The 22,667-nt window shown below is 39.5% G+C and overlaps 2 protein-coding genes across 14 annotated transcripts in view; one reads left to right on the top strand and one right to left on the bottom strand.

The window, feature by feature from the left end:
* SRPK2 (SRSF protein kinase 2) overlaps positions 1 to 22,667 on the top strand; it is a 290,349-nt gene that overhangs the window by 140,963 nt on the left and 126,719 nt on the right. The window lies entirely within an intron of this gene.
* LOC102136318 (large ribosomal subunit protein eL36-like) lies at positions 9,592 to 13,271 on the bottom strand. The gene has a single exon (XM_074035731.1). It carries the CDS (start codon positions 11,739 to 11,741, stop codon positions 11,418 to 11,420), a length of 324 nt encoding a protein of 107 aa, XP_073891832.1. The 5' UTR covers positions 11,742 to 13,271; the 3' UTR covers positions 9,592 to 11,417.

Here is a 22,667-nt window from a genome sequence, read left to right as displayed (position 1 = left end):
TTAAAAATAAGAATATCTACTCTTCAGATTCAGTCTATGGTAAATATTTTTCTTCTGTGCTGTAGCACATTGATTCTCAGTTTGTGAGCCACAGACTTGTGCAGACTTATTGTAAGGGATTTTTAAATCCTGTGAGTAGTAAGCATAAACTGTAGATTGAAATAGTGGAAGTAAAATTATCTTGATGCTCACAGGTGTGTCTCTGGATTTTTCTGAGATTTCAGGCATGCCAAACACTGCTGACCACTGCTCTAATAGCCATACTAAAAAAACATTACAAAAGTCAATAAGGTATTAACTATATGGAATAGGAAGAGCCCGGACAGGTGTGCATTTCTCTTGCGCGCTCTCTCTCTCTCTCTCTCTCTCTTTTTAAATTTGAGGCGGACTCACGCTGTCGCCCAGGCTGGAGTGCAGTGGTGCAGTGGTGCAGTCTCGACTCACCGCAACCTCTGCCTCCCAGGTTCAAGCAAGTCTCCTGCCTCAGCCTCCTGAGTAGCTGGGATTATAGGCGCCCGCCAGCATGTCCAGCTAATTTTTGTATTTTTAGTAGAGACAGGGTTTCACCATGTTGGCCAGGCTGGTCTTGAACTCCTGACCTCAGGTGATCTGCCCGCCTCTGCCTCCCAAAGTGCTGGGATTATAGGCATGAGTCACTGTGCCTGGCCTAGATGTGCGTTTCTCAACTTGAATATCATTCATTTGTTCTGTAAATATGTATGTACCCACTATGTTGTAACTTAAACTTTATAAATAATCTGAAAATGATGGAGGTAGGAAAATGTTCTGTTTTCAAAACTGCCACCTCATTTTTCCCCACCTTTCCCTTTTCCTTCTTTTCCATCTGTCTTTTCCTCGCTTCACCTACCCTTCCCCCAGGAAAGATATTGAGACTAGTTTGATAACTACCTATAATGCAGTAGAAAAAAAGGGGTCAGAAAAAATGCAGGTCACAGTAGAAGGTTTTGATGGAGGATAGCCAGATGCACACCCAGATATGGGTATTTGCTGTGCAACTAGTAAAGGTGACTAACAAAATTGGCTTTAAGCTTCTTGATGGCCATACTAAGAAAATAATTAACATTCCTCTTTTTTTATCTGTAAAGAGAAACAATACTGGTTTCTCCAGTAGAACCAAATCTTTTCCTCTAACTTAATTATCATTTTAGCATAACTTTTTTTCTACATATTTTAAATGCTTATTTATTTTAGAAATTTCAGATAAAATGATAATAAGACACTGAGTTGTTAATCATTACAGTCCAGTCACCATGATTAATTTTTTTCTGGCGAATTTTTTGTTTTAGTCTAAGATCTATAAAAAACAAGCAGATGGGCCAGGTGCAGTGGCTCATGCCTGTAATCCCAGCACTTTGGGAGGCTGAGGCGGGTGGATCACCTGAGGTTAGGAGTTCATGACCAGCCTGGCCAACATGGTGAAACCCCATCCCTACTAAAAATACAAAAATGATCTGGGTGTGGTGGTGCACACCTGTAATCCCAGCTCCTCAGGAGGTTGAGGCAGGAGAATTGTTTGAACCCAGGAGGAAGAGGCTACAGCAAGCCAAGATCACGCCACTGCACTCCAACCTGGGCGACAGGGCGAGAGTCTCTCTCAAAACAACAACAATAACAACAACAAAAAAAAAACCAAGCAGATGTACTTTAACGATAACATCATCACCAACCGTACAATCTAGTATCATACTGAGAAATGATTTTAAAACTGGCATTTTATACTTAACATATGCAAATTTTCTTATGTTATTAAATAACATCTATAATATCATTTATAAAGGCTGCATAGAACTGAGTTCATGATATTGATGGATGTACATAATTTTATTGATGGAGTCTTAGAAATGGAATCACTTGTGAAGCCAATTTGTAAGGCTCTTGATAAAGGAGTGTTGAATTGCTTTTCGGAAAGGTACATCTTTAATTACGTTGTCGTAGGCAGTGTATAAGAAAACCTTATAACTTACACCCTCATTTGAAATTCTCAAAATAGCCTCTTTGTGAATGTTGTATAGATGACATTGAATAATATTCTAGACAGTGTTGACTTACCAGTCTCTGCTCTTTAGGTCCTTTCTCTAGTAAATGTTAAGTATTATTGTGGTACTTGCTGTGTTCATTGGGTGTGGGTAAGTGAAAGTGAGATCAGTACAATCAGCTGTAAGAAGGTAAAAGATTCGTCAGTAGATTCTTATATTCAGTCAAGCATTTATGAAACACCTAAAGTGTACCTAATGTGCCATTGATAAGATGTTAGCAGTTAAGTGACATAGTCAGAAAAAAACTTGGATATTCTATTTATGCTAACAAATCTAAATATTGTAAGAATTTCAAGAAGCTATGTGATTCAAGCCTCTGACTCTAAACAGATGACAAAACATTCAACACAGATGGCTGGCTGGTTGGCTTTCTTTCTTTCTTTCTTTCTTTTTTTTTTTTTTAAATAAAGATGTACGGGAATTAAGATTCTCTAACCTTACTTTTTCAACCATGGCCTTGTGGTTGGTGGCTCAATATATTTTCAATGACTTAATTTTGTTGCACTGCAATAAAATTACTACTTAATTTTGTTCCCCTTCTAAGACAGTTCTAAAATTTAATCACCTTTTTGGTCAAGACCTTTTCATTTTTCTTTCTGGAATTTGAATTACTTTTGTGGGGGACAGGGATTTGCTCTATGTATTGTCTCAGGATGGCTTGGATCTAGTCTAAATGGTATTCCAGGAAACAGCATCTGAGAAATCAGAGTGAAATGAAACATAGTGGCACCATCGTGAAACTCTAAATACTTGCATAAGCGGGGAAAGAGATGGAGGGGAGGATGGGAAAATAGATGAGGGGGTATGTAGTGACCAGGTGGCAAAGAAAGGTCTTTGAATTTTATGCCGACGATTACCAAGAGCCATTGAAAGGTTTTAGCAAGGATGTTTGTAGATAATACATGCACATTTTCCTGTGGGCATAAAGTAAGGTGATTTAAAGAAAGTCTAAAGAAATAGATTTTTCCCCCTAGAATGGAAGGCTGTAAGATATGCTGTAGACTTTGCAGCAAGATATTATTTATCTGTTCTGGAAATGGGTGGGAATATTATGGCAGCATTTACAATGAGTGACTGAGGGTGGATGAATTCCTTGACACTGGGGGTATTAAACATCGAAATGGATTACCATAGTTAGAGGTGCTTCTTTCTAAAGGCAGGTGACCTGTTAAATCTTATATATTTTTTGTTTCTATGTTTTATGCAGTTAATTATGATTAAAGAAATCCTAATGTAAAGATACTAACTTGGGTCAGGCACTGTGGCTCACGCCTGTAATCCCAGCACTTTGGGAGGCTGAGGCGGGCGGATCACCTGAGGTCAGGAGTTTGAGACCAGCCTGGCCAACATGAGGAAACCTTGTCTCTACTAAAAATGCAGAAATTAGCTGGACGTGGTGGCGCATGCTTGTAGTCCCAGCTACTCCGGAGGCTGAGGCATGAGAATTGCTTGAACCCGGGAGACGGGAGGTTGCAGTGAGCTGAGATCACACCTCTGCACTCCAGCCTGGGCGACAGAGGGAGACTCTGTCTCAGAAAAAAAAAAAATGATGATAATTTGAATGTTTCACTAATCATTTTGTTGCAGAAATTCTTAATGGATATATAAAGTATCATTTCTATAAATTGTTTAAAATACTTTAGGCCAGTGCTGCCTAAGTGGAATTTCTGGGCAATCTGTCTTCCACTGATGGAAGATTGTATAATATCAGTAAAAGCTATGAGCATTTGAAATGTGGCTAATATGATTGAAGGATTCAATTTTTAATTTTACCTAATTTTAAAATTCAAAAACCACTCAACTTTTTCTTTTCGATGAGAATGCCAGTGAACTGTTACTTTAACCTTTTTTTTTAAATTTAGAAATGAATATTGTTTTCTTTATTGTTCTTTAGTTCCTAAATGAATATTGTTTCCTTTTGCCCGTTGTTTCCTAAGCTCCAACCTATTCCGTTTTTTTTTTTTTTTCCTTTTAAAAATTCTTTTACACTTTCTATCCTGACAGTATTATATTTTACAGGTAAAAGTTTATTTCCTTTACTATAACTCAAATTAGTAATTTAAAGGAAACCACTCAGTTATTTGTCCTTGTATAAAGTTATTTTGAGCATTTTTTTTTTAAGGAGCTGCTTAATTTTCTGTCATTTTAAGGAGAAAAATACTCAGTTATCTGTCATATTACTTGCCAAATGTTATATATTCTTTTTAATGTTCTACTAACATAAAACAGTCTTCTTAAGGCAAAAGGAGTGTAGTTTCTTAAATGTTCAGTTTTAAAGGGAGAGATAAATTCATATAGATGAATTTCCAACTTTGTGTTGTCTGATAAAAGAGATAAAGGTCAATAAATTATAGTTTATGATGGTATTCAGCTCCCTCTTCCCCACTCAAGCCACGACACTGAATTTAACCTCAGTTTGTTCTTGCCATTCAGTCTAGCTAGAGCTTAAAAAAAAAATACAAAACCGGCCGGGCGCGGTGGCTCACACCTGTAATCCCAGCACTTTGGGAGGCCGAGGCAGGTGGATCATGAGGTCAGGAGATCGAGACCATCCTAGCTAGCATGGTGAAACCCCGTCTCTACTAAAAATAGGAAAAAAATTAGCCGGGCGTGGTGGTGGGTGCCTGTGGTCCCAGCTACTCGGGAGGCTGAGGCAGGAGAATGGTATGAACCCGGGAGGCAGAGCTTACAGTGAGCCCAGATTGCGCCACTGTACTCCAGCCTGGGCGACTGAGCAAGACTCCGTCTCAGGAAAAAAAAAAAAAAACAACCCAAATTTGGATTCAAATTTCAATTCTTGTTCCCTTCACCAGACACACTCCCATGTGGTGATTACTAATGATTATTAAAATACTCTTTGGGCTCAGGATGCAAAAAGGACATCTTTTTCCTGGGACCAGGACAATCTTTAGCCTGTAGGAGAAGCCTCTGTTTAATGCAGAGCTGTGGAAAGTTTACAATTAAGTGATGGTAGGTGTTGTTATATTCATTTACTGAAAAGGAAGTCTTGTGGGATTAAGTTTAGAGGAAATAATTTTTGTTGTTGTTGTTCAGCCCTGTCTTTTTCATGAAAAATGCTTGTGGCTGGGTATAGTGGCTCACACCAGTAATCCCAGCACTTTGGGAGGCCGAGGCAGGAGCGTAGCTTGACCCCAGGAGTTCAAGACCAGCATGGGCAACATAGCGAGACCCTGTCTCTAAAAAAAGGAAAAGATAAAAAGTTTGCCTCCTTTCTTACTGGGTATTCATCAGTTATAATGTGACAGTCTGTGTTTGAATAAATGAAAGACTTCTCTAGAGGAACCCGTGGCTGCCTATGATACAAGAAATACCAGGTCTTCTAGGTGTGACTTTTCCCTCAGTTTAGGACTGTCAGTTTTTTGGGGGGTCTTTTTATTGAAGGAAAATGTGTATTGATGCATTTATTGCTGTGGCGTTGTCCTGTTATAGTTACTGCATTTCAACACAGATGCAAGTATTTATTTCAAAGTACACAAGTGAAGAAAATGTGTTTGGGTGTAATGAGTTCTGCAGTGTCCATTTCATCCTCATGTCATTCCTCCACTGCCATGTACCCCTGAGTACCTTCTGTTGCTGTTACTGCCCTAATATCAGCCATGTTCCTAGAGGCAGCTTAGGTTCTGCTTGGCAGTACCTCTAGCTCCTGAAGAAAAACAAAGTTATTATCCCTTGCCTCCCCAGAGGTGCTAGAAAAGATTTAACAACTGGTGAAAAAAATGGAGCTGATTATCTTAGTAGTAAAGTGGTTCATCTACCTGTTTAATGGAATTACAGGTTTTATGGGGACCACCAAAGGTTTTCTGATTCTTTGAGATATTCATGATGAATTTGTAGAAGAGCTTTTAGATCAGTGCAAATCAAGCATTTTCAAAAAAATATTCTTCCAATTTAAATGTTTTTAAAGTAGATCTACTGAAATTAACTTTTTCTAAGAACAGGGCTCCATTTAGTTCCTTGGTGGGATTTAGTACATTTTGTGTTTTCGAACTTAAAAATTCCTATTAGGAGTCAATGGCATAATATTTTGCATGCATGTAAGGGAAAACCTGTATATCTCCAAATGTGAAATTATAGTGACTGATAACATACCTCTGTAAATCCAACACAGCTGACTTTGCTCCAGTGATGCAACACATCAGGTTTTTTTTTTTTTTTCTTTTTCTTGCATTCTTTGCATGTAAGGGTATGTGGTACAAAATAGGTTTTTTTTCTTTTTTGTCTTTTTTTTTTTTAGACAGAGTTTTGCCCTTGTTGCCCAGGCTCGAGTGCAATGGCACCATCTCGGCTCACTGCAACTTCCACCTCCTGGGTTCAAGTGATTCTCCTGCCTCAGCCTCCTGAGTAACTGGGATTACAGGTGCCCGCCACTATGTCTGGCTAATTTTTTTTTGTATTTTTAGTAGAGTCAGGGTTTCACCATGTTGGCCAGGCTGATCTCGACTCCTGTCCTTAGGTGATCCACCTGCTTCGGACTCCCATAGTGCTGGTATTACAGGCGTGAGCCACTGTGCCTGGTCAAAGTAGCCACTACGTTTTAACACTAGAATAACACTTAGCTCAATGAAATGGTCATGCTTTGAGAGGCACATGGGCAACAAGATCTCATATGAGAAAAAGATTTACATATCATATGTCATCATTCTAGGTCATATGCATAAGAATAGATTATTAGGAGGAATCACCATATTTGAGAATTACTTTTTTTTTATGACTTTAGTATAGTTGAGGTTTTGAAAGTTAAAAGTTCATTTATGAGTGATGCAACGTTTTAATATTTTTTATTTGCTATTCAAAAGCATTTAACTATTATTGCTTGATTTTTGACCACGCATATATAGGATGATTAATGGAATGAAAAAGCATGATAGCAAGAAAAGAACGTGGAAGTCTGGGTCATCTGACACCCTTGTTTTATACATTAGATAGAAAAACTAATGCCCAAAATGGTGAATTGATACAACTAAGATTCTAGATGGGATTCTTATAAACTGATAACTTCCAGCATTTGAAATTTAGGCATTTAGAGTCTGGAAACTTAGTACCAAGGAATTTGACCAGTTTTTTTTTCTGTTCTTTAAGAAAACCAAGAATGATTATTTTAAATTATACTAGTACTGTTCTTTTAGCTGTGTCCTAGCCAGGGAAGAAATAACTTAAATGCCTTTCATTTTACAGAGCATTTTCCTGTTCACTATTTAATTCTTTAAAAAATACTTGTTGATAAGTAATGTAGATGGCTTTATTCTCACTTTGTAGATTAAAAAAAATAAGTTTATGACTTAATGTCACATACCATTTAATATTAGAGATGCTCTCAAATCTATGTTTTGCAGCTCCAAACCCCTAAGCCTCAGAGTATGATATCTGAACAACAACAAAGATGTCCATTGTTTGTATGTGCAAGGTGGCTCACATCAAGCTGCAGATGTGTGGACCAGGATGTGCTCTTCATGTCTTTTCTCCAGTCACTTCCATTTATATGCCTTAAGAAGGCTGAGAGACCAGGTGTGATGTCCTTGGTCATCAAATAGAACAAATGTAACTAGCACACGTGGACAGAATTGACAGTTTTGTTATTTTCCACCCTCTTCTAGACCAGCTTGGTTTAACCTTTGAATATTCAGTTTCAAATCTTTTTTGTTTGTTTGTTTGTTTTTTGTTAAGAGGCGGGGTCTTGCTCTGTCACCAGGCTGGAGTATAGTGGTATGATCATAGCTCACTGCAGCCTCAACCCGGGAGCTCAAATGATTTTCCCACGTCAGCCTTCCAGGTAGCTGAGACTATAGGTGCACACCACCATGCCTGACTTTTTTTTTTTTTAATTTTTCATAAGGATGGGATCTCGTTGTGTTTCTCAGTCTGCTCTCAGACTCCTGAACTTTAACAGTCTTGTTTCCTCAGCCTCCTAAAGTATTGGAATTAAGTACTTGTGCCACCACGCCTAGCCCAGTTCTTTTCTATCTGAAGAGAACTGTGTGATTTCTTAGGCAAGGGTGCTGGGGTTTAAATATAATTGTGACTCTGACTTTTTAGGACTATAAAATTTGTTTCCTTTAAGTAGTAGCAACCTTTTCAGGAGATGATTTAAAAGATTGTTAAGGCCAACTAGGCACGGTGGCTCACGCCTGTAATCCCAGCAATTTGGGAGGCCGAGGCGGGTAGATCACCTGAGGTCGGGAGTTCGAGACCATCCTGACCAACATGGAGAAACCCCATCTCTACTAAAAATACAGAATTACCTGGGTGTGGTGGCGCATGCCTGTAATCCCAGCTACTTGGGAGGCTGAGGCAGGAGATTCGCTTGAACCCGGGAGGTGAAGGTTGCAGTGATCCGAGATCGCACCATTGCACTCTAGCCTGGGCAATAGGAGTGAAACTCCATCTCAAAAAAAAAAAAAAAAGATTTTAAGGCCAAGCATGACGGTTCATGCCTATAATCCCAGTACTTTGGGAGTCACAAGGCAAGAGGATCACTTAAGCTCAGGAGTTCAAAACCAGCCTGAGCAACATAGTGAGATACCATCTCTATAAAAATAAAAAAGTTTTTTTTAAAAAAGGTGGTTAATACAGTCAAATAAAATACCAAGAATTAAACTTCTTCTTTTTAATGACACATTTTGTTAGGTACCATTTAATTGTCATATTTTGTTCAGTTAATAGTTAAAAACTTTGAACAATTAAATTAGAAACCAAGAAAAGGTATAACTTATGTGCGTCTGTGTATGTGTGTGTGTGTGTGTGTGTTTGTTTTTTGGTATGTATGACACTTCGGTGTTACTTGTAGTTGTGTAGGCATTATTGGCACTTTGATCATCAGTGATGTACTTAAAGGACATCATCATTTACTCACTTTCTCTTCCCCTCTTCCTCATCCTTCATTAATGACCTCACCTTCACTGGGTGCTCAGCCTTCTTTAAGCACGCTTTCAGTTAGTCCTCATAACAATATTATTAATCATCTCTATTTTACAGACGAAAAACTGAGGCTGTGAGATAACTTACCCAAAGCCACAGAACCGATCATTTTTTAAATTGTGTCTTTTACAACATAGAGTTTATGAGGACTTAGTATGTAGAGAAAAATGGTTAATAGCTGGAGAATAGACCTTGGAGATGATAAATATAAGAAAGTTTGTCATTTTGCAGCCTTGTGCAGTTGTTAAAAAGCCCATGGAAGCATGGTTTGGATTTCTAGTTCACATGGTACCGCAAGTACCAGGATCCTCAGGTATTCTCTACAGAAGACTGAATTTGAATGCCCTTAGGAGGCACAGGCCCACTCCAGTAGAACTCGGACCCAACATTTACTGTCTGAATCTTAGTGCTTCACACTCACCTGCCTGGTTCTTGGAAGAATTTGAGCTATGAACTGTTCACAAAAAGGGAAAAGCTTCCTTTATTGGGATATGTCACTTACGTGGAATCCTTTTCTCTCTGACAGTTCAGGGAAAGTGATAGATTGCTGTCACTAACTGCTGGCAACTTACTGAAATTGTTAAAATTTATAGTTGATTGTTTTCAGTATTCCAATACTTCGGTATTTGGCACTGAAAATACATATATATGGTTTAATAGAAAAGGTTTCTGTCTTTGATTAGTGAAGAAGTAGATAGAAGTTGAACCAAAAGCAGTACCTCTCAGTTTCTTTGTTGGTTTTTTCTAAATGTTGGCCCTTCCTCAGTGTCACTGTTGTAGGTCTGTTGCTCTTCTCATCTGCATTCTCTCTGAAGATGATCGCATCTGTTTCCATGGTGTTAAGGCCATTTGTGGGCTGGTGACTACCACATTTATATCTGTAGCTCTGTATTCTGAGCCACAGATGTATATGTCCAGCTGTCTACTTTACATCACTACCCAAATGTCTGTTGACATCTCAAATATATCTGGCCCTAAAACAAACTCATTATCTTGTCTAAAATTTCCTGATTGTACTGAAAGATCATATGGCCTGTGCTTCATTCAGTTTTCTTTCTTGTAAAATGTGGTTGCAGGGTGAGGGGGAGGGAATAAATACTGCTTTTGGTTTATGGCTGTCCTTAAGGGCTCTAGGATCGGTGACAGAAATTACCCTGTGTGTAACTTTCTGTGTATGTGTTTAAATGAACAACATAAATATCTTTGAAAGAAAGTAGAAGGCAACAAGAAATTTTATGAGGTCTATGTAAGAATAGAATTAAGTTCCCTAATCTTACCCTAACAAATAGTAAGAATTTTTGCCAATGTATGTTTGTAACCTTCCAGCTTTTCTTTTTGCAGCAGCTGCTGGAGCCATTATCTTCTCTCTGCCAGGCTTCCTACTCATGCTACTTCTTAATTGCCAGGGTCTACAACAGTGGGGCCCACAGGCTTTATCCTGCCTCGCGGTGACCTGGGGATGACCCTTCTGTCTCTAAAATTTTGTCACTCTGCTTTTTAATTTTTAAAAGTGTCGCCAGCTGGGTGCGATGATGTGTGCCTGTAGTTGTGGCTACTCTGGCAGCTGAGGTGGGAGGATCACTTGAGCCCAGGAGTTCAAGGCCATAGTGCACTAAGATTGTGCCTGTGAATAACCACTGCACTCTAGCCTGGGCAACAGAGAGACCTTGTCTCTTGAGGGGGAAAAAAGTGTTTTCTAAATGCAGAAGCCCGAGTTACTCTATCTCCTCATTTTCCAGCATAGTCTACATCTAGTTGGTCACCAGATCCTACCGGTTTCTTTGCAGAAGTTCTCTTCAAATGCTTCTGTCAGAACTCACTTTACTGCTTTCATTCCGTCATTCCTCAAATGTTGTTCAGTTTTTTTCCTGACTGCCAGTAGCCTCTCTTCCTGTTCCTCCGCCCTTTGCATCATCCCCAGAAATATATTCCTAAAAGAGACTCATTAATGTAGCTTAAGACAGGTCGCTCACAGTCTGGTGGTCTTCTTTATCTAAAGTCCTCACTGATCCTGCCATTTCTGGCTCTTTTACCCTTCTTATCTTCATAATGTGTACTTCCCTCTGCCTGGACCTCACTGAGAAGATGCCACGTCCCCTGCACGCTGCCCTTACCACCACACTGCAGAGGATCTTGCTGCCTCCTAGAGCAGCGTCTAGACCTCTGTACTGAGACTCAGTGGTTTTTACTCCAGTAGCTCGAGAGACAAGGAGTTTTAACCGTCTCATGTTCACGTTCCTGGTGCCTAGCACATTCTTTGGTCTACAGAGTAGATACAAATTTTAGTTGAATACAGATTTTTATGTCTTTCCCAATTGGTTAGGAAATACTAAGAAAAAAAGGTGTGTGTGTGTATGTGTATATATGTGTATATATGTATTTTTTAAATTTAATTTTATTTTATTTTTCCTGTCAAGCTGTTCTTTATTTCAGGGAGAGGGCAGGGAAGGGGGCTCCGTCTTTCTTGGCAGCGGCTTTCCTCATGGCAGCCAGGACGTTGCTCAGCTCCTCCCGCTTCCTCTTGGTGCGGATGTGCGCCCCCACCCTTTTCTTGATGAACTTGAGGGCCCATTTGTCCTTGGAGACCTTCAGTAGCTCCTTGGCGTGCTGCTCGTACGGGGCGAAGCCACATAACTCCCGGATCATGCCCCGCACAAACTTGGTGTGTTTGGTCAGACGCCCGTGGCGGAGGCTGTGCCTGGGCTTGCTTACGTTCCTGGTCATCTTTTGGCCCTTATTGAGGCCCATGGCCACAGGGTAGCGCAGAGCCAGGGCTGCTGTTCTCCAACGGTGGCTTTGGCGGAAGGGCTGGGACTGGCGCCCTGTGGAACTCTGGGATTTTTTTTTTTTTTCCCCCAGACGGAGTCTCGTTCTGTTGTCCAGGCTGGAGTGCGGTGGCGGTGGCGCGAACTTAGCTCACTGCAAGCTCCGCCTCCTGGCTTCTAGCGGTTCTTCTGCCTCAGCCTCCCGAGGAGCTGGGATTACAGGTGCGCGCCTGGTACCATGCGCAGCCAATTTTTGTGTTTCTGGTAGACACAGGGTTTCACCATGTTGGCCAGGCTGGTCTTGAATTCCTGACCTCAGATGATCCACCAGCCTCGGCCTCCCAAAGTGTTGGGATTACAGGCGTGAGCCACCACGCCCAGCCCTGTATTTTTTATTAGGAAATATTGGACAGTATCTTCTTGTTTTATTGCCTTCTGAACAGCCTTGCAAATGTTTCTTTTTATAGCTGTTTTATCCCAACTTCTCTGTGTTCTCATGGACTCAGTGGGGTCTCCAACTACCGTGGTGGTTTTGGTTGGCCTGGAAAAGCCTCCTGACCAGCGGTTGGGACTTGGGCCCACTACCCCTGCCAGCTCTTCAGCCCTCGCGGGTCTTCTTTATGGCAGCTCTTTCCTTCTAGAAGTTCCCACTCAATGTTTGAAGTACCCCCAAGTTCTGAACCTTGGAGGCACACTCATCTCATTAATGGCAGAGTTGGGACTTACGCTTAGTTACCTTGGCTGTTTCTCTTCTGTTTTATTGATGGCAGCAGCCAGAATTCTTGGCGAAGGTCTCTGGATTGGACTGGTAAGTTTTGTTCGTACCATTTCTCACATGTAAATTTAGATAATCTGCTGAGCTGCAGGTACTTATTGTGTTATGGTTTTGAGATAATAACATCTTCGTGACTGAAATTAAACTTTTTTTTGTCTTGCTGCAAATTCAGTCTATTATAATTCTCAACTGTCTTCGCAGCCCCAAATTTACCATTCGTTAAGATTGCTTGGCATGTGATTTTTTTTTTTTTTTTTTTTTTTTTTTTTTTTGAGATGGAGTCTCTCTCTGTCACCCAGACTGGAGTGCAATGGTGCAGTCTTGGCTCAGTACAACCTCTGCCTCCTGGGTTCAAGGCATGCACTACCATGCCCAGCTAATTTGTGTATTTTTAGTAGAGACGGGGTTTCACCATGTTGGCCAGGCTAGTCTTGCACTCCTGACCTCAGGTGATCTGTCTGCATTGGCCTCCCAGAGTGCTGGGATTACAAATGACTTTAGGATTTTAATTTTAATCTTGCCACCTTTGATCCTATCCCAGGCTCCTCAACTGTGAAGTGTCATCATCTGGATTTAGAGAATTAAGATTAGAATGTAGGCTGGGTGCATTGGCTCACATGGAAATAATCTCTGCACTTTGGGAGGCTGACAGGGAAGGATTGCTTGAAGCCAGGAGTTTAAGACCAGCCTGGGGAACATAGGGATTCCCCGTATCTACCCAGATTAAAAAAAAAAAGGAAAAGTAGGTGGGCATGGTAGTGGGCCTGGAGTCCCAGCTACTCTGGAGGCTGAGGTGAGAGGATCACCTGAGCCCAGGAGTTGGAGTCTACAGTGAGTTAGGATGGTGCCAGTGCACCCCAGCCTGAGTGACAGAGCAAGACTGTGTCTCTAAAAAGGAATAATAAAAAAAGATTAGAATGTTAAGATATCCAGGCTTTTTGAGCCTTACCTTCTACCAGAATTAATAAAATATGGAAGTAGATTTATATTTGAAATGCTGCTTCTGTGATAAGCTTTAGGCTTTTGTAGCTTTCCATTCCTCATGTTCAGTTGATAGCTGCAGTCAAGCCAGAGGTCATTCTAAGGGTTGGAGAGCTGGCTTGCCTCAAGACTCAGTGGTGAGCATGGTTCAGTGGCTCTTTTGGATCAATCTGGGCCCTCTCTTGAATGTAGATGAGGTAAAAACAGGTGATTCATTTCAGGTTGGCAAGAATAAACTCTAGATTGTTTTTGTCGCTTGTTTCAGATTAGACGTGTGCGTGCACACCTTCCTCTGAGTAGGTGCTTGTGTATATTGCAGAACCTAATAATGACCACTTGCTTTACTTACTGTCGAGTTTTATCTGCTCTTGCCTGTACATTTCCAGCTGCTGCTTTTTTTTTTTTTTTTGAGATGGAGCCTCGCCCTTTCGCCAGACTGGAGTGCAGTGGGGTGATCTTGGCTCACTGCAACCTCTGCCTCGCGAGTTCAAGCGATTCTCCTGCCTCAGCCTCCTGAGTAGCTGGGAATACAGGCATGCACCATCACCCCCGGGTAACTTTTGTGTTTTTAGTAGAGATGGGTTTCACCATGTTGGCCAGGCTGGCCTTGAACTCTTGACCTCAAGCATTCCACTTGCCTCAGCCTCCCAAAGTGCTGGGATTACTGGTGTGAGTCACTGCACCCTGCCAAATTTTCAGCTTCTTTCTCACAAGCAAGCAAAGGAAGAGGGGATGTAGGTTAGATTAACTTTGAGCTCTAAGGTTGAAGGGTCATTTGCTATCATATTCATTTTATAGGTGAAGTCACAGACTTAGAAATGTTGCCTGCCGTCAACCAGCTGATAATGACATAAGATCAAAATAACAATGGGAATATTTAAACTCTTACTTTAAATATATATTGAATTTGACCTGGTCCTTGGGCTTGTTGGAGTAAGATTATCAGGTAGAATATGACAAACTGTAAAAGTGGCCCCAATGACCTTTCCTTGGTGGGAAGATTTCCTCCTACTTTTCTTCAGCGTTTATGATCGTCTATAGGGGTGGTAGGGGGAGTAGCTGATAGTAATACCAATCCATGAGAAGATGTCTGGTGATTTTGCTGGGAGAGGTGATGTGGAGTGTGTGAAGGGAGAAAGATGAGAGTTGCAGTGGTAATGAAATATCACGTCTGACTCGATCTTCCTGCACAGAATCATGGTTTACTGTAAAGGAAGAGATGGTCATGTGATGATAGATTTGTAGATTGTTAGAGCTGAAAGCAGCAAAATATATTGGAAAGAATATATGGACTTTGGAGCCAGGGACCAGAAGCTAAATTCTGGCAAGTTGCCTAACCTCATTGTGCTAGTTTTCCTAATTTTTATAATGAAGATGATAATGCTTACCTCACACAGGGTTGTGAGGATTTAAGGGGACAGTGCATATAAAGTAGATACTGAAGAGGGGTGGATGGTATGAGGGACAACTTGATTTAGAGGAATGATCACATGCTTTGGAGTCAGGCAGGATTTTCATATCAACTTGGTCACTAATGTTTACCTAGGGCAAATAGGTAACCTTCTCCGGAGTCCAGTTTCTCTATAATGCATACACATTTTGAGCTTTAACTGAAATAATGTACATAACTGTTTAGCACAAGATACCTATTCAATAAGTGGTCTAGGAGCTGGCAGATGCTTTAAAGAAGGAACATCTAAATTTAGCTTTACAGTCCTGTTATATACCTCAATATGTCACCATCTAATTTTGGCATCAAAATTAGAGTTCCTTAGAAACAAAATTTTAAAAGTTTACATCCTTTTCTTACCATGCAGCCCCTTTTAAAGCTAATTTATTTTACTTTCTGACACCATTTCTGTGCTTTCACTTAAGAGTTCTTACATCTTTTTGCTTTCAGTCTCTTCCTTTCAATTTCGTAAAAATGATACTGGAACATTCTTTAAAAAGCAGGCAAACGAAGTCAGAATAATAACAATAAAACATTGCAGACTGTGAACTGGCATGGTACCGACAAAGATTACTTTAATTAATCACCTTAAGCACTTTGGTAAATATTTTGTAGATAGTTTTTTCAGTATATACTGGACAAATATTTTATTTGTGGAAATTGAAGGCCCATAATAAATTGAATATATTTAGTATGTAACATAACAGAAAAAAATTGATGGTAAAAGTTGCCATTTCAAAGTGCAATTCTTTCTCATCACGTGTAAATTTTCCCATTTTTAGAGTCTAATGAGGTTCAAAGTTTGGTGTCACTTCTCCTTGTACTTTCTGAAACTGCAATTTATGGTTAGGCTTTAAAATTAAAAGCACTTTTTTCCTTTTTCTTCTCCTCCTCCACTGCCCCCTTATTTCTGTCCAGGAAGGGTTTATATGTAGAAAACATAATAAATCACGTGATTTCTGTACCTTTTCTACATTCTTAGGACTCAGTTTAAAGAATTGTTTTAATGTATGTTCATTCCATACTTCCTCCACATAGAACGATTATTTCACCATTGCTCCATTAAAGGATAAAAATAAATTTTATTTTTGACCATGCTATGGTTTGAATATGTTCCCCTAAAATTCATATATTGAATTCCTAACCCCCAATGTGATGGTATTAGGAGGTGGGGCTTTTGGGAGAGACAATTAGATCACCAATGCATAGCTCTCATGAGTGGGATGAATACCCTTATAAAGAGGACTGAGAAAGGCCCCTTGCCCCTTCCACCATGAGGACACAGCTAGAAGGCCCCACTGGTGAGCTAGGAAACCAGCCCTCACCAGAATCACATTGATCTTGGACTTCCAGCCACCAGAACTGTGAGAAATAAATTTCTGTTGTTTATAAGTCACTCTATGGTATTATGTTATAGCAACCTAAACAGATTAATACCTTTTTTATTGTGCCCAGTGTATTTGATCCAGAGGTTATTCTGCTGTAAATAGAATTTGATCAGTGGAGATAGGGAATTTCCGCAGGATTCATCTTCAAAATAGAGTATTTTGAGAAAAGAAGTAAGAAAATAGCCTGTAGGTAAGTAGTTACTGAGAAAGGCAGGAAGCCAAATCTGACACTGCTGTGAAGATCCTAGTTTAAAAGGATCAATGTTAAGCTCAGAGAATTGGCTTTCTTATTCTTATCAACCATGTATCACTATATTTGAATCTAGGCTTGGATTTTCAATACTTTAGTGGGGTTTCTGTTGTTGCTTTATATTGTGGAGTATTATTTTTAAATCAGACTCCATCTAAACAGATTTTGTTAATTATGGCTTCATTTTTTGTTCTCATCGCAGAACATCTTGTCAGCTCCTAGGAGTACGTTTGAAACAATATATTTTGATGTTCAGGCTGTTTCCCTGCTTCCAGTATTTGTAAGGGCTCTGACCCACTTACAGGAGGAGAAAACAAAGATGTATTATTTTGGTTGAGAAGGACTAGATGTAACTGCCTCAGTGATACCTTGATAATTTAGGAAAAACGTCCTTTGTTCTCTCTATTTGAGTGACCTATGCAAAGATAAATTGTAATGAAATTTTTTTCTGACTTAATAGGAAGGAAGGAATGCTATCTATAGTCTGTGCTTTCTGATGTTAAATTGTAGCTTCTGTTTGAGAAGTTTTTCATAAAAATTTTAGGTTGCTTATAAAATAGGAAGGTTTATCTTTTTGTTGGCCCTTTTTAACAACTGATTAAATTGTGCTTTATAGGAAGAATGTATAATTTATACCTTCTGATAAATGGGACTATTTCTAAAGTAGGATTTCCTAATCAGGAGGCTGGACTGTTCAGATATGTAGGGCAGTTGTACACTCTGGTTTGCCAGGGATGGCTGTGATTTCTGTGTGTTTTCTTGGCTTGCTTATTAGGAGAAGTGGAATGAAGCCTCTTCATTCTTAGAAGTGTATTGGATGATAACTTTACCTGGCTGCCCCGGCTTAATGACTACGTAGACCTCAAGTTTGCTTACTGCCTTCGTGCTTTGTTCTCTTGTCAAGATGTTCATTTTGGAAGAAAGCTTAGAAGGGTGTGCTCCAGAATGGTCGTGGTTATTTCAGTCTAGGTGGTGGGGTTATAAATGATGTTACTTTCTTCATTGTGCTCATTTCTAATTTCCTACTGAATGTAATGATTTTGTTACTAAAGTCAAAACACAGAACAACAAATTATCAGAAATTATTTAATTTTAACAAAAATCAAATCATGACTGTGTAATGGTGAAGCTTGTCATTCAGGCTTCTGGATTCCAATAATACAAACTGACTGGCTATTTTATTTCTAGTTACAGTGATTGAAGTAGGTTGTGTAATGAAAGAGTAGGCAATGGGAGAGGCAGCAGCTGTGGGCACACCACTGGATAAGCCTCTGGACCATGGTGCTAGATGTGTCTTGCCACTGAATCTGAGTCCTTCCAGTGAATTTCCCCTGTAGTTTTGCTGCTTGTGACCTCGAGACTCCTTCGGAGAGTCACCACCAGTGGGCGTGTTAACAAACTTGAGCCTAGGCCATAGGCCTTTGCCTTGGCTGCCTGGGAGTAAGGACAGGCAGTACCTCCTGAGGCTCCTGGAGTGGGAAGCAGTGCTTTATGCTGACTCCTGTCCAAACTTTTCTCAGCAACTTTTCTCACCCAAGGGTTGATGATGATGATGATGATGATGATGATGATGGTTTTGTTACCTTGACTATTGATCAGTTAGGACTTTGAGGCAAGTATCACCTTTCAGGGTCCATCTGCCTTGAAGTGAAAAATGATTAATTTTGCAGCTACTTGTTTATCCAAGTGATGCTGCTTTGCTGTTGTTTACCCTGCATGATTCAGCCTTTACTTAGAAGCTTTTTGTCATTTGTCTGGTTGGGGGAGTATGGAATAGTTATTTTGACAGGGGAGCTGATTTAGATATATGCCTTGCCTTTAACTCTAGGTTATTTTGCTCATGAGTTGTGTCAAACTTAATAATACTGTAGCTTTTTTAGTGCTGTAATTGTCAGACTCTACTGCTGCTTTTATTGCCTGTTTATAAACATTTAAATGTTTTCCCCTAAATCAGTCTTAAGACTTAAATGTTTATAATGCACCTGTAACCAAACAGGAAAAATAGAAATATCTTGAGTTAATTGCCCTGGATGGTGCTTTCTTACATTCTTCATGTTTGGCTTGCAGCTTTACCACAGCACTCGGATGTCTCATGTCTGGTTGTAGACCCTATCTCCATTCAGTCTTTGTGATAACTCTGCTTATCTGGGAAGGTATTCAAGTTTTAAAGTATGTATCATGGTCACAACAAAAGCTTTGTGGCCTCTTCTAAGTTTATTTTTTCATTTTTCTAGTTAGAAGTTGAATTTGAGATTTAAGTAGTATTTAGAGTTCCTTTTAGAGATGAAAACTCTCTGGGCGCCAGAGGAATGATCAGTTTAGACTGTTCACTCCTCCGAGCTTTGAGTTGTTCTAGTGAGGAAGATTTGTTTGATGGACAAGAATATTTGCACATTCTTCTCCTAGGAATTAGAACATGTCATTGAGCCAAGTAAAGGTGTAATGTGCTTTTCAGAATGTACTGAGAAGATTGCATAATTTAGTGAATCTTTTATTAGTAGACTTGCAGTGGGGAGTAGAAATATGCAGGATGTTATGACAAATAATAATGGTTAGATTTTCTATTCTCATTTTTCCTTTAATTTTTCAAATTAAAAAATCATCTGGCAGCCTACAGAAATGGTATTTAGAACATCACACCTTTCCAGACAGGGTTTGGTCAGAAGCTAAGTTTGTGGGCTTTTGAGAGGTGTTGCATTTGCTGCTGCTACAGTGTCTTGGGTTTCTAGTCATCTGTCAGGAAGCTGGTTATGTATGGCTTTCTGGCCTCTGGCCACTCTCCAGGCCCAGTGCCCATCTTTACACAAACTCGACTTCCTAGTATCACCATTAAATCCTTAAGCTAATGTCTATTGCTCTGGAGATGTTATGTCATATTCTGCATCTCTCAGCACTGTATGAAACAGTGTTCCCAAACTAGTCTTTTGATTCTATCTCTGTATTTGTGGAGGTGGTTCATTGTGTCTTTTCAATTATTTAGTTTTTTAATAAAAATCTTGAGACACTTTTTCTTGATTACTTAAATTTGGCATTTCACACCCGGTACCCATGGACTCTTGTCTTTGCTTCTTTTGTTGGTTAGGGTATACTGGTGTGCTCTTGTCTTCTCTCTGGCAAGTGAACTACAGGTCGTTGTTATAAGTAGTATCATTGAGGAGAATGGTGTTTGTTTTATGTGTCAAAAATTGCTGAATTTCGCATCTTGGACCTGTCATTAACTAGGTGTGTTATCTCCTGTATTGTCCTGGAATCTATTTCCTCATCCGTAAAATGGGAATAGAACCTGTTTTCCCCCTTCACAGTACAATTATATCAGAAGCGATAATACTGTATGTCAGTGAATCTGCTGCCTGTAAATGATAATTTGCGCCATTATTTTATGCACCACCAAGAAAGAAAAATCCCTGCTAATTAAACTATGATACACTGTTGATGGGAAGATGCACTCTGTTATCAGAAATTGTGAATGTGAAAAAATACATATTAGAATAAATGAAATATGTTATGTGAAAACACTACTGTCCATAATGTTGTCAGTGATATTTTAAAAACCACAAATCCTATAATGTCATTTCCCTGTCTTAAACTCCTGAAAGATAAAATTAACCCTTCATATGATGAACAATGTCTAGCATAATCTAGATCAGAATGTGGCATCTGCAGCACCCGAGTACTTGTTAGGAATGTATCTTTTCAGACCCTACTCCATTCCTATGGAATCAGAAACGCAGGGATGGAACCCAGAAACTGTACTGTAACAAGGTCTTGAGGAGACTCTGACATATACCTAAGTTTGAGAACCATACGTCTAAGTCAGATCTATTTCAAGTTTCTTTTCTTTTTGCTCTTCCTCTAATGTACCTATAGATGTTAGTATAGAAGTACTGCTAGAATATAAATGAATTCCCTTCTCTGCAAGAAATTATCCCCTGGACAATAGCGCTGTGCAACATCTCTCATGTTGGAACTATCTCAATGCCTTTATTTTGAATAACCAAGAATTCTTTGTGATGACATAAATGGAAATGGTTTCAATCTTTGTTAGTTTTAGGTAATTTCACTAGTAGAGTTCACTAGTAGAAATAGTTTTTTTAAAAGGCATTTTAACACCTGTTATTTTTTTCTCACAGTTTCAAATGTTGAATGTTTCTCATGCCTTTTATAGATCATATAAAAAAGCAAAACAATAAGTGATTATGATATATAGAGGATATATTTGTATGTGTATAAAACCAAACGGAAAAGCTGACATGAACGAGAATGAGTAGTTATGTTTGACCTGGGGAACACTTCCTTTGGCAATACCACACATATTTAAAATGCACACACACACACACACACACACACACACACACACACACACACACAATCTCAGACAACATAGAAGGGAAAATGCTGCATTACAGAAAACTGACTTTAGACTAAAGAAATGGCTTTACTGATGAGTACAATGATGATAAAGGTGCATGTGATAAAGCATTTGAAGTAAACTTGCTTTGTGACAATGGGAAAAACAGTTTTTCCAAATATTCTATAACATGAATTTAATACGTACGTGCTTGAATTAAACATTAAATATTATAAGCAAACATTTGACTATTCCTACAAGTTTGCAAAATTTTGGTGGGAGCAATTGCAAAATAATATTTGTAGTTTCCAGAAAATTACATTATCCTCTCTGCCTCAAATGGTCTCCCACATGGGTGTCTAATCTTTTGGCTTCCCTGGGCCACATTGGAAGAAGAAGAATTGGCTTCGGCCGCACATAAAATACACTAACACTAACGATAGCTGATGAGCTTTAAAAATTGCAAAAATTACTCATGTTTTAGGAAAGTTTGTGAATTTGTGTTGGGCCTCATTCAAAGCTGTCTTGGGCTGCATGCGGCCTGGTGGACAGGCTTGGTCTAACAACTCTTTCTTCTTGTGGAATTTGTGTGTTCTTTGAAACTCTGTTTCCATCATCTCTATGTCTGTGATGCCCTCTTTTCTTACCCAACCTGAACCTTTTTTTTTCCCTGCCTCATACAGCATGTGGTGAATCTTGTATCAGCACACCTATCTTCGTTGCTTTGGTGCTTTTCTGCTTGCTGATTTTCTTCTTCTAATGTGTAAGTTATTTTAAGGCTGACTCTCCAATGCAATACATAGCTAAGTGGTTAAGAGCATGGGCTTTGTAGACAGTCTCTGCTTGAAGGATGATTTAGTTACTATTTAGTTTTATACCATTGGGTAAGTTACTTAATCTTTCTCAGTCTCTGGAAATTGATAATAGTTTGTTTGCTGCATTATTTTATGGGTTAAAGTGGCGCATAGTAAGCATCAGTATAGCCTGTTATTAAATTTTGTCTTCATGGTATTTAGCACATTGTAGGGATCCAGGAAATATTTCTTTTTTTTTTTTTTTTTTTTTTTTTGAGACGGAGTCTCGCTCTGTAGCCCAGGCTGGAGTGCAGTGGCCGGATCTCAGCTCACTGCAAGCTCCGCCTCCCGGGTTCACGCCATTCTCCGGCCTCAGCCTCCCGAGTAGCTGGGACTATAGGCGCTGCCACCTCGCCCGGCTATTTTTTGTATTTCTTAGTAGAGACGGGGTTTCACCATGTTAGCCAGGATGGTCTCGATCTCCTGACCTCGTGATCCGCTCATCTCAGCCTCCCAAAGTGCTGGGATTACAGGCTTGAGCCACCGCGCCCGGCCTAGGAAATATTTCTTAAATGAGGTAGTAGAAGTTTCTCTTTCTCTAACCGTCTGTGGGTAGATTGAAAGTCAATAGCAATCCATTGATGAAATATTAGTATACATTTCAAAAATCGTATTTACTAATTAATATATTTGCATTGTTTTAAACAGTATTTAATTCTGTCCCTTTGTTTAAAACAAACACCCACAATCTCATCTTCCAGTGGCAACTACTAGTATAAATATTTGCAGTCTTTTTCTTATCTACTTTTTCTTTTTACATAACTGAAATTACAAAAATAATCAGTCTCATTTACCTTATTATATCTGGTGTAGCAAAAGTGTTCTTAATGTGAATCTGTTTAAAACAGGGGCCTAAATTTTGT

The sequence above is a fragment of the Macaca fascicularis genome, chromosome 3 (assembly GCF_037993035.2).
Source record: "Macaca fascicularis isolate 582-1 chromosome 3, T2T-MFA8v1.1".
NCBI classification, from domain to species: Eukaryota; Metazoa; Chordata; class Mammalia; order Primates; family Cercopithecidae; genus Macaca; species Macaca fascicularis.
The sequence above is the reverse complement of the archived record's forward strand: the minus strand, read 5'-3'. Positions and strand labels throughout refer to the sequence as shown.